This window comes from Toxorhynchites rutilus, chromosome 1 (assembly GCF_029784135.1).
Source record: "Toxorhynchites rutilus septentrionalis strain SRP chromosome 1, ASM2978413v1, whole genome shotgun sequence".
In the NCBI taxonomy this organism is placed as follows: Eukaryota; Metazoa; Arthropoda; class Insecta; order Diptera; family Culicidae; genus Toxorhynchites; species Toxorhynchites rutilus.
Genome location: NC_073744.1, coordinates 13272646 through 13284166, shown reverse-complemented (window position 1 = coordinate 13284166; position 11521 = coordinate 13272646). Strand labels below are relative to the sequence as shown.

General features: G+C 38.2%; 1 protein-coding gene across 1 annotated transcript; it reads right to left on the bottom strand.

The window, feature by feature from the left end:
• Positions 1 to 357: 357 nt before the first annotated feature.
• LOC129765234 (uncharacterized) lies at positions 358 to 2066 on the bottom strand. The gene is made up of 4 exons (XM_055765319.1): positions 2003 to 2066; positions 1224 to 1922; positions 447 to 1105; positions 358 to 396 (listed from the first exon to the last, which is right to left on the bottom strand). The coding sequence occupies exons 1-4, from the start codon at positions 2064 to 2066 to the stop codon at positions 358 to 360; spliced, it is 1461 nt and encodes a 486-aa protein (XP_055621294.1).
• Positions 2067 to 11521: the final 9455 nt, after the last annotated feature.

Below are 11521 nucleotides of genomic sequence, written 5' to 3'. Positions count from 1 at the left end.
TTTATGTTATATGTTTTACCTGATTTCAAAAATAATTTTACTAGAAAAATATACAAATATGATGAACGAATGGGGAGCTCGAAAAAGTTGGAATAGTTCTGTACGGGACAGCCATGCAAAGTAATACCACCGTTACAATCAGTCGTAGCATCTATCATTTTTACAATCTCTAAATTTTTCGTTAAGAACCAAGCATCTTTAAATGAATTGCTAATCATAAATTCGTTTTTAATTTCACAGCGAACATAAGATCCTCGTCTGATTATTTTCGGAGTAATGTTTTCGGACATTTTGTCTCCTCTCTCGTGTATCGCGTTCCTCTCGAGCATCCTGTTTACAACTTGCTCTAAACAATTGTTACCCTGCCGGACGAGGTTTTTGATTTGGAATAAGTAGCTTTTGAATGGGTATGCTGATATAGTATATAAGGAACCAAATTGGTTCACATCTCCAACAATATGTTCTAGATTGTGAATGTTGCTGGTTATGTACTGTTCTCCATAAATTCTAATGAATTCCTCAATAAATTTTTCAAAAAGAGCTTGTGCCAAAGGTCGAAGAGCTACATGAATATCAGTAGAACAAATTGTTACTGCCGTAAATAAAAGTAAGAAATGATTATATAATGTTTCATCCAACACATCCTTTAACACTACAATCCCTAGATAGTTCAGAAATGTGCGCCACTCTGTGCCTTTCCAAAAAGATAGGCAATCGGTACCTCGCATTTTGCGATGGATTTCTTTCGGTAATTTTATGCTTTCTATTGCAGCTGACAACCGTTGTATATGATGACTACTGAATTTTCCTGTATAACCTAGATTACCCACTTGCCATCCTGTTAATAAGCGTTTCATGACTCCTAACTCTAATAGATGCAATGGATCGGCAACCACGAAATCCTTGATCATATCGAGGCCTGGAATTCTTTGTAAAGGTGATTCCTGAGTGGTGTGATGCTTCCCATAACCTTTCCTACGGAATATCGCATCAGTGCGCAATGGACAATGGAGAGAAGGAAACACTACCGTGCGAGACAAATAAGAATACTCTCCATTTATTGTACACTTCAGGCATCCATCTTTTCCGTTGAAGTTCACGACTCCTGAAAATGAAGAGTTCAATATCAGTTGTGCAGTACATTCTTCATACACAGGACATTATTTCATGGGTTAGCGTGATTATATAGCCCATACATAATTTAAGATAATTACTTTATTCACCTTTGACGAAAGCTCGCGCTGGAGAATCGCAGATGAAGCATCTCAATTTTATGCTGATAGTGTGATCATTAACGACAATGCCATTTTCTAGACAAGGAATGATTTCATCTACGAAAGGTGTTAGGAACTCGTTGACGTCTGTAGGTTTGCTCTTCCCATAGAATATTCCTATTGGCAATGCTTGCAAGTAAGGAAATTCATGAACGTTGCATAAAATTGGCCAAAGTTGAAACTTAGAGCTTTTATGTACGGGTAAACCATCAATGTTAATATTGATACTAATCATAATATCAGTAGATAAATTTTTGAACCATTTCTCCAAACATGCTTTAAATCCGTGATGCCAATAATTACCACCCCCTATCGGTATGCACAGTTTACCGGTACTTTGTGGAGTTTCAAGAAGGGTTCTTGGATCCAAAGGCAGGTTGTCGTCATGGTATTGTTGTTTGATCAATATAAGTAAATCTTTTAAAGCATGATGAGTTATATTATGACGAAGCGCCCACATTCGTAGGGCTTCATCTGAATTACTGCTGTGCTGAGGATTATGAAAGTCACTTAAATCTTTAGACGATTCGTTTGGTGGTTCACAAAATGTTTTGTTCGTTGTTCGTTGTTTATGTTTGTTGTCATCATTAGATACTTCAGAGACGAGGTTAATGCAAATATCATTAATACTTGCTGGTGTATTCTTGTCTAGAATAGATATATAAATTTATAATTTGAAACATGTATTCAAGTTTCGTCAATGTATGCTTGTGTTCAATGAATTATACATACGTGTTTCAACATTTTGCCGAATGGAAGAATTTTCTGGTACTGAATCGGAATCTGAGCCATAATTGCTGTTTCCCGAGTAAGTTTGGGAATATAAATGCCTTAGAGTGTTTTCATATTGCTTACGTGTTTTTATCAATTTTCGGTGATACGCTCCACTTTTTTTATACTTTTTATATATTTTATCCATATCGAGGTAAACAAATAGCAGAACAGCGCGAGTAATGAACGTCTTTATACCGTGGGCAAACAGCGAAACAGAAGCAAAATTTTCAGCAAATCTTGACAGAACATTAAAAAACTGTAAAACGTTTATTAAGCATTTGTTAAGTATTCTAATGAGCAAAATGTAAATAGTTGAGTAAAAGCTATATTTCAGAATAAAAATTTCGTTTGTTCAGCTCTTTTCGTGAGTTGTTGAACAAAAACTTTATTTTGGCCTGAACAATCTTTTATGCAATGTATAGTTCAGCATATCGTTTTATTAAGCACTCTTTACTATTGTTCGATCATAATTCAACTGACTAGTTTAATTGCAGCTAGCGATTGTTTGTTGGGTTGTTCTGTCCATTTGTGTGCTTTCCCGAACAGAGCTGTCAATAACGAGCAATTTATCGACGACCAACGAAGGGGAAATCGTAGGATTTGAAGTCGCCGTGAACAAAGGAAAAGTAGAGGCGAATGAACTGCAAAGTTTAAAACCTCTTAAAAACAAAGAAAGAAAGAAAGAAAGGAAAAGTACAAGAATAAAGGGGAATAATTGCCTTGAGTATAAACAGTGGACCTCGCTGAGGCAAACTTTTATTCGGCATCGGACTGTTGAGCAATCCAGTTCACTTTGTTTTCGCTGCGCTTCGATCTAAGATTGGACCCCACCAGTGGTAATCCAACTTGGGTATCGTCGTTTGCTTTTTCTGTTCGTTATTCGTATCGTGTGTTTTTCTTCCCGCGTCATAAATTGGACGTTTCGCGTAGTGTGTAATGAGCAAGAATAAGAGAGAGGCAGGCTCTAGCCCTGCAAAAAACGAACGCATTGCCAGGGGCAATGAAATTTCGAGGCAAGCGTCATCTAATGATGCACGCGATGTTGGTGTAGTGAAAAGCGCTCGCACTGAACCGAGCCTTCGCGAGTGTGACACAGCATCAAACAACAGCAAAATAGGCGATTTCGGCGCGTCGGTCGAAAAAGTAAACGGCTTCTTTGGTGCCTTTGAGAATGCATCAATGCATTAAACTGACGTTATGGCGAAGCAGGCGTTAAGGTTATGCTCCAAAAAAATATTTGGGGAATACCAAGCATCTTGAATGTCTTACTGGAATGTTATAAGTTATTTAGGTTCGCGTGCCAGTCGCAAAACTGCCTTCAAATAGGATTGCATTTGCGTTAATATTGATCATAATAAAGTATTGCTACTATGTTCGAGGGTGTTGATATTAACAAAACGAGTTTATTTCGCTTGTTTAGTCACCAAGAAAGTAAATGTCGTTCTGGAGTTTTGTATGTGATTAGGTTTCGCTTACCAGTAGCAAAAATTCCTCCACTAAGGATGACAGCTGCGCCTCTCTCGAGCATGAGAAAGTAATGGAATTTTTTTTGAGGCCAGTAATATTAACAAAAGCGTTTCTTTTGAGAATAGCGCAAAATGATGAGAAGTATTTGTATTCCTAGTAGCTTCAAGCCACCAATGTATGGTTCTGTATGCATGCTATAGCGAACGCTTGTTTGGCGCTTGGTTTACGTTGTACGAACGATGCCTAGAGGTGCGATTGCTTTGAGGCAATACTAAATAACATGTAGCATGATATTTGTTACTTGCAAGTGTTGTCATTGTTGTTGTTTCCATTCGGTGCCAAAGATATATTGATGTAGTTATGAGATGTGGAATAATGGTGCTGGTGCAACATGTATATAATCGACTGTAGCCGACTCTATGCCAATTTCGAAAAAGGCCTCCGGAATAGAGTTCGAAGTAAATTTTCAATGCATTGACATGAAATAAATTGTGACATACGATCAGCTAGTGTATTGTTTTGCGAGGGCAAGAATGAATCATCAATCAATTATCGTCAACTGATTCTACAATGAAAAACCATTTCAAAGATTATTCTACTAAGCAGTTGTTTCGAAAATTTCACAGCATTATAGAATAATATCCGAAGGTATAAACAAGCGACTTATATAAAATAACAGCGTAGTTCTACGTCAACAATGCGGTCGTATCTTGGACACAACCTCCTATTTTTTTTTCGACCCCGTGCACTATGGCTTTTCATGCGGACAAAAATCGGAGAAGTGCCTGTCACCGATGTGGTTTTCTATATTTCCTGTAGAAAGTAGACACTTTAACTAAGGAAAGTTCAAAATTTCAGGACTGTAGCAGGTACCTCGATATAAGGCAACTTTTTTTTCTCGTTACGTTATTGTGCGTCTATTCCCTAACTGGACACGACGGTGTGAAATAGTCGCACTTGGAACGGTCGTAAAAATAGTCGCGTTTGCTGTTGACAGATAAATATGTCAAAAGTGACAAATCTTATCATTTTCGTGAAATTCAAAAGATTGATAGCAGCATGGAATATTCAATTATTGAAAACTTTCAGCATCATCGGGCTAACACAAAATATAATGGTTTGTACGATTACAGTTGCAGACGAATCTGGTTGATCAACCTGTAACGGAAAAATACTATATTGTATATCGACGAAGCTCCCCAACAGTTCACCCTGTATTCTGTAGTATCATTCAGCGCATCGTCAATTAATAAAATAGTTCATGCATATGGAATGACTTGGAAAACCTTGGCGAGGAGAGTTATGCAGATACGCAAGTAGGCATCGGAAGATATGTTAATAAGTTATGTAAAGCTATTTTCATTGGGATCTTTATCAGCTCTTGTTTCTTGAGGAAGTTGCCTTTGGAAATCATGGGCTACCGAGGATACGGAATCATAGAACAGAATTGATGTTAAGAGGAGAATTTTGCCAAAAACCAAAAATTTCGTCCCTCCGTTTTTTAGGACAAGCTGGCACAGTGTTTTCAAAATGCAAAATGTTTTAAAAATGCGGTTATACTGCTGGCGGTGAATTCAATCCATCGGTTATTTATTAAAAAAGTACAAAAATGATAAATGTTTTCTTTATTTTATTCATCCGTACAAAAAAATCTGCAATAAAATTAGTGATTCGTTAGCATTTGTATATTTCGAATTTTGCTGAATCAGTTTTTTTCTGGAAGCAATGAAGAATTCATTGCATCCAACAATGAACGAGAATTTCTCGCTTGAGCTTTTGTATCTGTGCATGACTGTACGAAGCACTCATAACGAAGGAGTCAATTCGTTCACACAAAATATCTATAGATGATGAAATATTCTCGTTAATATTATAAGCCACAGACCATGACGTGTTGCTTGAAGTTGGGTTCCTTTCGAGAGGGACACAGCTCAACAAAGGTGAAGATATACATCCGGTGGAACTTTCGTCATTAATTTTGAACGCAACTCTCCCAGTAGCTCAAGGATGTGATTCGCCCACTTTTCCACAAACGAAAACTTCCGAGTGGCTGGCACTCCTGTTTTGTCTTTTTGTTCGGAATGCAGTAATTTCATGCTCCCAATTTCCCATGTATGTGATGTCTTCGCAACGGAATGTCTTGGTTTATTTGTGAGTTGTTTGTATGAATTTAATCACCCCTCGTAGAAAGCGACGATTGAAATAGAAAGCTAAAATGACCTCAGAATCTAGCAGTCAAGTAAATTCACAATATATCGAAGCATAAGAAATTTTTTTATTGATGCAAAACTGTCATGATTACTCAAAAATGCGCAAAAACTAATTTTCCCTCACCCAGTAGTATTTATAAACATTTCTAATTCACATTTAAGATAATTTTCTTAGACAAACATGATCAGTTTTAAGTAGAGGAAAAGGTCTGGAAAAATTGAAGCGAAATTGGTATCAATTAGCAATGAAACGGATAGTAGTTTGGTCGGAAACCGGATAGCTTCAAGGCCTGATAGCCGGATATTCGGCTTTTTATTTGCGAATACGAAACTGGATGACACTGCATTTGCGCATGAAGCGAATAAAGGATTACATTTCAGAAGAAATAAATACATATTTACATAAAAATAATGAACTATGAATAAATTTTCCTTTCTCGTGGATATCCTTTAATAGAGATTCAAGTTTCCTGCAAGTAATCTTCAACAGGATTTTTTTCTTATAAGAATTCAACTACTTAGGAGAAGATCACAATTACTTAATTGCAACCTGTTTAGATCCAAGGATCAAGTTAGACTACTTAGGAGTTCTTGAAACGTAAACAGTCTTGCTGGCAATGTTATTGGAGTACGAAACTGAATCAAACCTTATAAACGAAACTCGCGACACACCTTTTAGGACTGTTTCAACGAAGTGGCAAATGAAAATAAGAGTCGCGTACAGGAAAAAAAAATCCCGTTGCGAACAAAATTGACGTAATATGAATCACGTTTGTGATCGATTCTAAATTTGATAGTCATTAAAATCTAAGCAGTCAATCGAGGGCAAGGATTGCTAGAGTTTATCTTTCAGCACCTTGCAGTAGTATTACAGCGAAGACTGTTCTTTGAAGTTAGTCTGGTTTACGAAGCAAAGCGTAATCGGTTGTCATCAGAAATTAAACACTGGGTAATTTTGCGTACTGTTCAAAAATTAATGTTATGAGTAAAAATTAATTTAATTTTAAAAAAATATGTCATTTCAGTGATCAACCCTTATTTTTAATTACGGATAAATGGTTTTGCTATGCTATGCAAGCTAGTTGATTAGTTATTTTGTTATGTTTTATGTTGTTTTTTTATCTTCGCTTATTTTTTGTCGGCCTATTTCCGTCACTTCAGCGCCAATCACCGACATCAGGGAGGATACAACACCTGTTCCTACCTATCAGACTCAACAACTCATGAGCCGGGCCAACTTCTTTTACTTTTTTTCCGAAAGTAGACGCAACCAGAGATTTTTCGCCTCATAAAATCAAACGACGCCAACTGGGAACCCAGGCCGATCGGATTGTGAGGCTGTTACGCTAACCACACAACCACTGGCTCCGTCGGTTATTTATGTTGTGTTAATGAGAAATTGTGTATTTTTTCCAATATCCGTTATTCAGCCTGATAGCAAATATTGACTGGATAGGCCGGATATTCGTTTCATCTCTAGTATCAATGTTTATTTTATAGTTTCTATGTTTGACTTACTTTATCTCCAAATGGAAATTCCTCTGAATTTTGTTCTTGAAACATGTTCAAAGTTCTGCTAAAAGTTAAAAAAAAATGCCATAATTCCATTCCATAACGCCATGGAAAGACCGCCCAAGAACTTCCGGCTGAAGGCATAGGTATTTCATAAGGGAAATTGTCGTGGACTGTAATACAAAACAATCCGTACATTGCTTTTCCACAATCTACTTTTTATCAAAAAATAAAATTGAGATCCAAGATGAAAACAACCAATGCTACCTCATTTTACGGTACTTATTTATTTGAAAGCTTACTAGAAACATTTATTCGAAATAATTTATACTCCATAAAACTATTTCTGTATTGTTTATTTTTACATCTTAAAATGTTACGTTATATCGAGGTTGCCTTATATCGAGGTATGACTGTACTATACCTGAGATATCGAGAAATGAAGATGAAAATGTCAAAAAAATCGGAAAAAAGAGAGCTCTGGAAACTTTTTTTAATCATAACAGTTATGTTGTTGTAAAGGTTATTGATTTGGTTTTCCGAAAAACTTGTGATTAAGTTGTTTTATAGGTTAAAATAAGAAAATAAAGCATAAGAAAAAGAAGAAAATAAGAATAAAAATAATAATTTCAACTTTGTTGATCGACATCCTTTTACTCCCGAGCTCTCGGGCTGGGACCTTTATATTTTTTTATTTAAATTGTTTATTTTTACAGGCTCAGTTACATAAGTTTAAAGGAGCCGAACTCCTTACTGTATTGTTACTAGTATATCTAAAATTGTTTCCTTAATTCTAATGTTAATAATGTAGAAAACCGATTACTCGCGGTCGACTCGAGTTTAGAAGGGTGACATATTTCCTTCAGGAAAAGGAGGGACTATAAGGATATGTTGACAATGTTCACACTCACACTCATTACACTCAATTCTTAAACCTATCTCATATCTCATATGTATTTACATTTCATCTTATTCTATTATTAGTAAGAAGGGATCCGATCTCTCACAAAGGAAAAGGAGAAAATGAGTATGTAAGGACAATCACATACGAAGATCGATAGCTTTAAGGAAAACATATATTTGGGACGTGTAATCAAGGTCTAACCGAGCCAACACATCTCTCACCGGTATCTTGTGCCGCCTTCCTCGAGCCCGAAGGGTGTTTTCCTTATTCGATCTGGCGAAAAGATCCACCTTGAGGGGCTGGGACCTGTTACTCTAAAGATGCACAAGGGAAACAAACAAATTTTTAACGCCGATATGTTCCACTTTTTTTTAAATATATCAAGGTAAACATAAATAAACCTTTTATGATAAGTACGGATCGGGGCGACCGTACGATGAAACGGTAGAAAAATGTGGATGAGCGCGGATCAGGACGACTACACATACGGCTATGACTCGGGACGGCCGTATGAGCTTGAGCTTAGGTAGACTGTACATTTCGTAGTTGCCTGAACCTGAACCAGCGAAATTGCACAAAGAACACACTGAATGACGCTTGGTGGTAGCAAATCATTCTCATTGTGCAAGATTCGGTGATGTGAGCTTTAAATAGTCAATAACGACGCCGTCCACACCACCAGGAGAAGGGAAGAAAGCCCGAAGGCCAGAAGGGTCGCCTCTATAGCGTGGTTCCCTAGCGAGCATCATGGAAGAGATAGTTGTTAGTGGGGGAGATAAGAATCAGGATTCACTGTGGCGAGTGATGTGATTAGGAGTTTATCCATTTCTTTCATTCCATAATAACCATGGATAATAGCTAAAGGGTGTGTCACATCAAATTACATCACGGAAAAAACGCTGTAGAAATTCGCCCAGTAGACCGATCCTTTTGAAAATTTTAGACAGTAAAATAAAAACTATTAAACAACTTTTGGCATTTTCTTTTTATTCATACTTCGAGTCCAAGCCCGTATGCTCGCACCTTCCTCTTTACCCCGTCCATAAGGTTCTGTACAACGTCAGGTTGTAGTTTTTTTGAACAGAAATCCATTTTCTCTTGAAGTCCGCCTCCGATTTGACAACTTTTGGGTTCTTCCGGAGGGCCTGCTTCATAATCGCCCAATATTTGTCTATTGGGCGAAGCTCCGGCGCGTTGGGCGGGATCATTTCCTTTGGCACGAAGGTGACCCCGTTGGCTTCGTACCACTCCAACACGTCCTTTGAATAGTGGCACGAAGCGAGATCCGGCCAAAAGATGGTCGGGCCCTCGTGCTGCTTCAATAATGGTAGTAAGCGCTTCTGTAGGCACTCCTTAAGGTAAACCTGCCCGTTTACCGTACCGGTCATCACGAAGGGGGCGCTCCGCTTTCCGCAAGAGCAGATCGCTTGCCACACCATGTACTTTTTGGCAAACTTGGATAGTTTCTGCTTGCGAATCTCCTCCGGAACGCTGAATTTGTCCTCTGCGGAGAAGAACAACAGGCCCGGCAGCTGACGAAAGTCCGCTTTGACGTAGGTTTCGTCGTCCATTACCAGGCAATGCGGCTTCGTCAGCATTTCGGTGTACAGCTTCCGGGCTTGCGTCTTCCCTACCATGTTTTGCCTTTCGTCGCGGTTAGGAGCCTTCTGAACCTTGTATGTACGCAGGCCCTCCCGCTGCTTGGACCGCTGGACGAATAAATTTGACAAATTCAGCTTATTGGCGACATCCCGGACCGAACTTCTCGGATCGCGTCTAAACTGCTTAACTACGCGCTTGTGATCTTTTTCACTGACGGAGCATCCATTTTTGCCGTTCTTCACCTTCCGGTCGATGGTTAGGTTCTCGAAGTATCGTTTTAGTACTCTGCTGACCGTGGATTGGACGATTTCCAGCATCTTACCGATGTCCCGATGTGACAACTCCGGATTCTCGAAATGAGTGCGCAGGATTAATTCACGACGCTCTTTTTCGTTCGACGACATTTTTCTAAATTTACGAAAAATTGACAGTGAAGCATGGCCAACATGATCTATACACTCTTATCTGATTATAAGCGAAAGCTGAAGATATAATTCCTAAAAATTAAATTTCTACTGCGTTTTTTCCGTGATGCAATTTGATGTGACACACCCTTTATTACAACCATCCTCCTTAGGGGCTTTGGACCCTCTGTTCTGGTTCTCAATAGTTTCAGGTTCTTTTTCGGACATGCTACTATAGAGATCCGTCATTCACAGGCGGAGTTCATTTCTTCAGTTCACCCTTCAACACACGATCAGAAATTCCACAGAATGGTTCTGGACCAGTGAAGGGTGAGCTTGAGCCTCGTCTTGCGAGTTTATCTGCTTGTTCATTTCCCTCTACCCCGCAATGGCCAGGAATCCAGTACAGTTGTACCGAACTTATCTGACTTAGTTGCTGTAAAAGGAAAATGCATTCCCAGACAAGTTTTGAATAGCACTTGAAAGCATTAAGGGCTTTAGGTGCCGCTTGATTGTCTGAGAAGATGCAAATGTTAGAATATCTATTAGAGTGCCAAAGGATGTAGGGGAAGAAGTGACCTTCGAATTTTCAAAGTGAATCTTGATTCCCACGAAAAACTACCCTATGCAAAATATCAGCTCAATCGGACTTCATTTACTAGTGCCGCACAGTCGTCTAAGTTTGAGTTTTTTGAAAACCGAAAAATCACCCAAGGGGTTTTCGAAAAAAAAATTGATGCCAAATGTTTTCAAATTACGAGATCTACTGTTATCTTGTCAAAAATCGACACTCTAGGTTTTTGACGTAGAACTACGTCTTTCAGGAAGGGTGCCAAATCAGAAAACAGGTCACGTTTTTATGAAATAAAGTTAACGGTAATAACTATTTCCACTGTGAACGAATTCTCGTGATTTGCATACCAATCGGAAATTCTCTAAGATTTGTTTGATATGCTATACATTACAATTCGCTAATCTCTGAACGATTTGAATTTATGAAAACTGGAAGATCTTCCTTTTTTCCTATACATCTGTTCTGCCGATTTGTGTTCTAACCCTACCCGTATTTCGAATACTTATAACTCGAACATTTCCTCACAGATCGGAAAGATATTTGTATCAATTGATAAAAAATATTTCTACGCGTCTATCACAATTAATAAAATGTTATTTTTCATGAGATGAACAATTCAATAACTGCAAAATGTCAAACGTTATTTAAACGCCCTAACTGCCAAGTTTTGATTGGCCCGATTTACGGTTTCCCTAACACAGACTTCAAAATCGATGTACCTGTGGAAATCCGCTCTGCAAATATACGTGCAAGTCGGGAGTATTTTTGTTCCCACCGAGCTGTGTTTCCCTAACACGGAC

Coding starts and splice junctions, on each gene's coding strand:
- LOC129765234 (XM_055765319.1), bottom strand. CDS start 2,066: ATGGCTCAGATTCCGATTCAGTACCAGAAAATTCTTCCATTCGGCAAA. Junction 1,923..2,002: donor CAAAATGTTGAAACACGTAT/GTATAATTCATT, acceptor TATCTATTCTAG/ACAAGAATACACCAGCAAGT. Junction 1,106..1,223: donor AGCGCGAGCTTTCGTCAAAG/GTGAATAAAGTA, acceptor CTTCATTTTCAG/GAGTCGTGAACTTCAACGGA.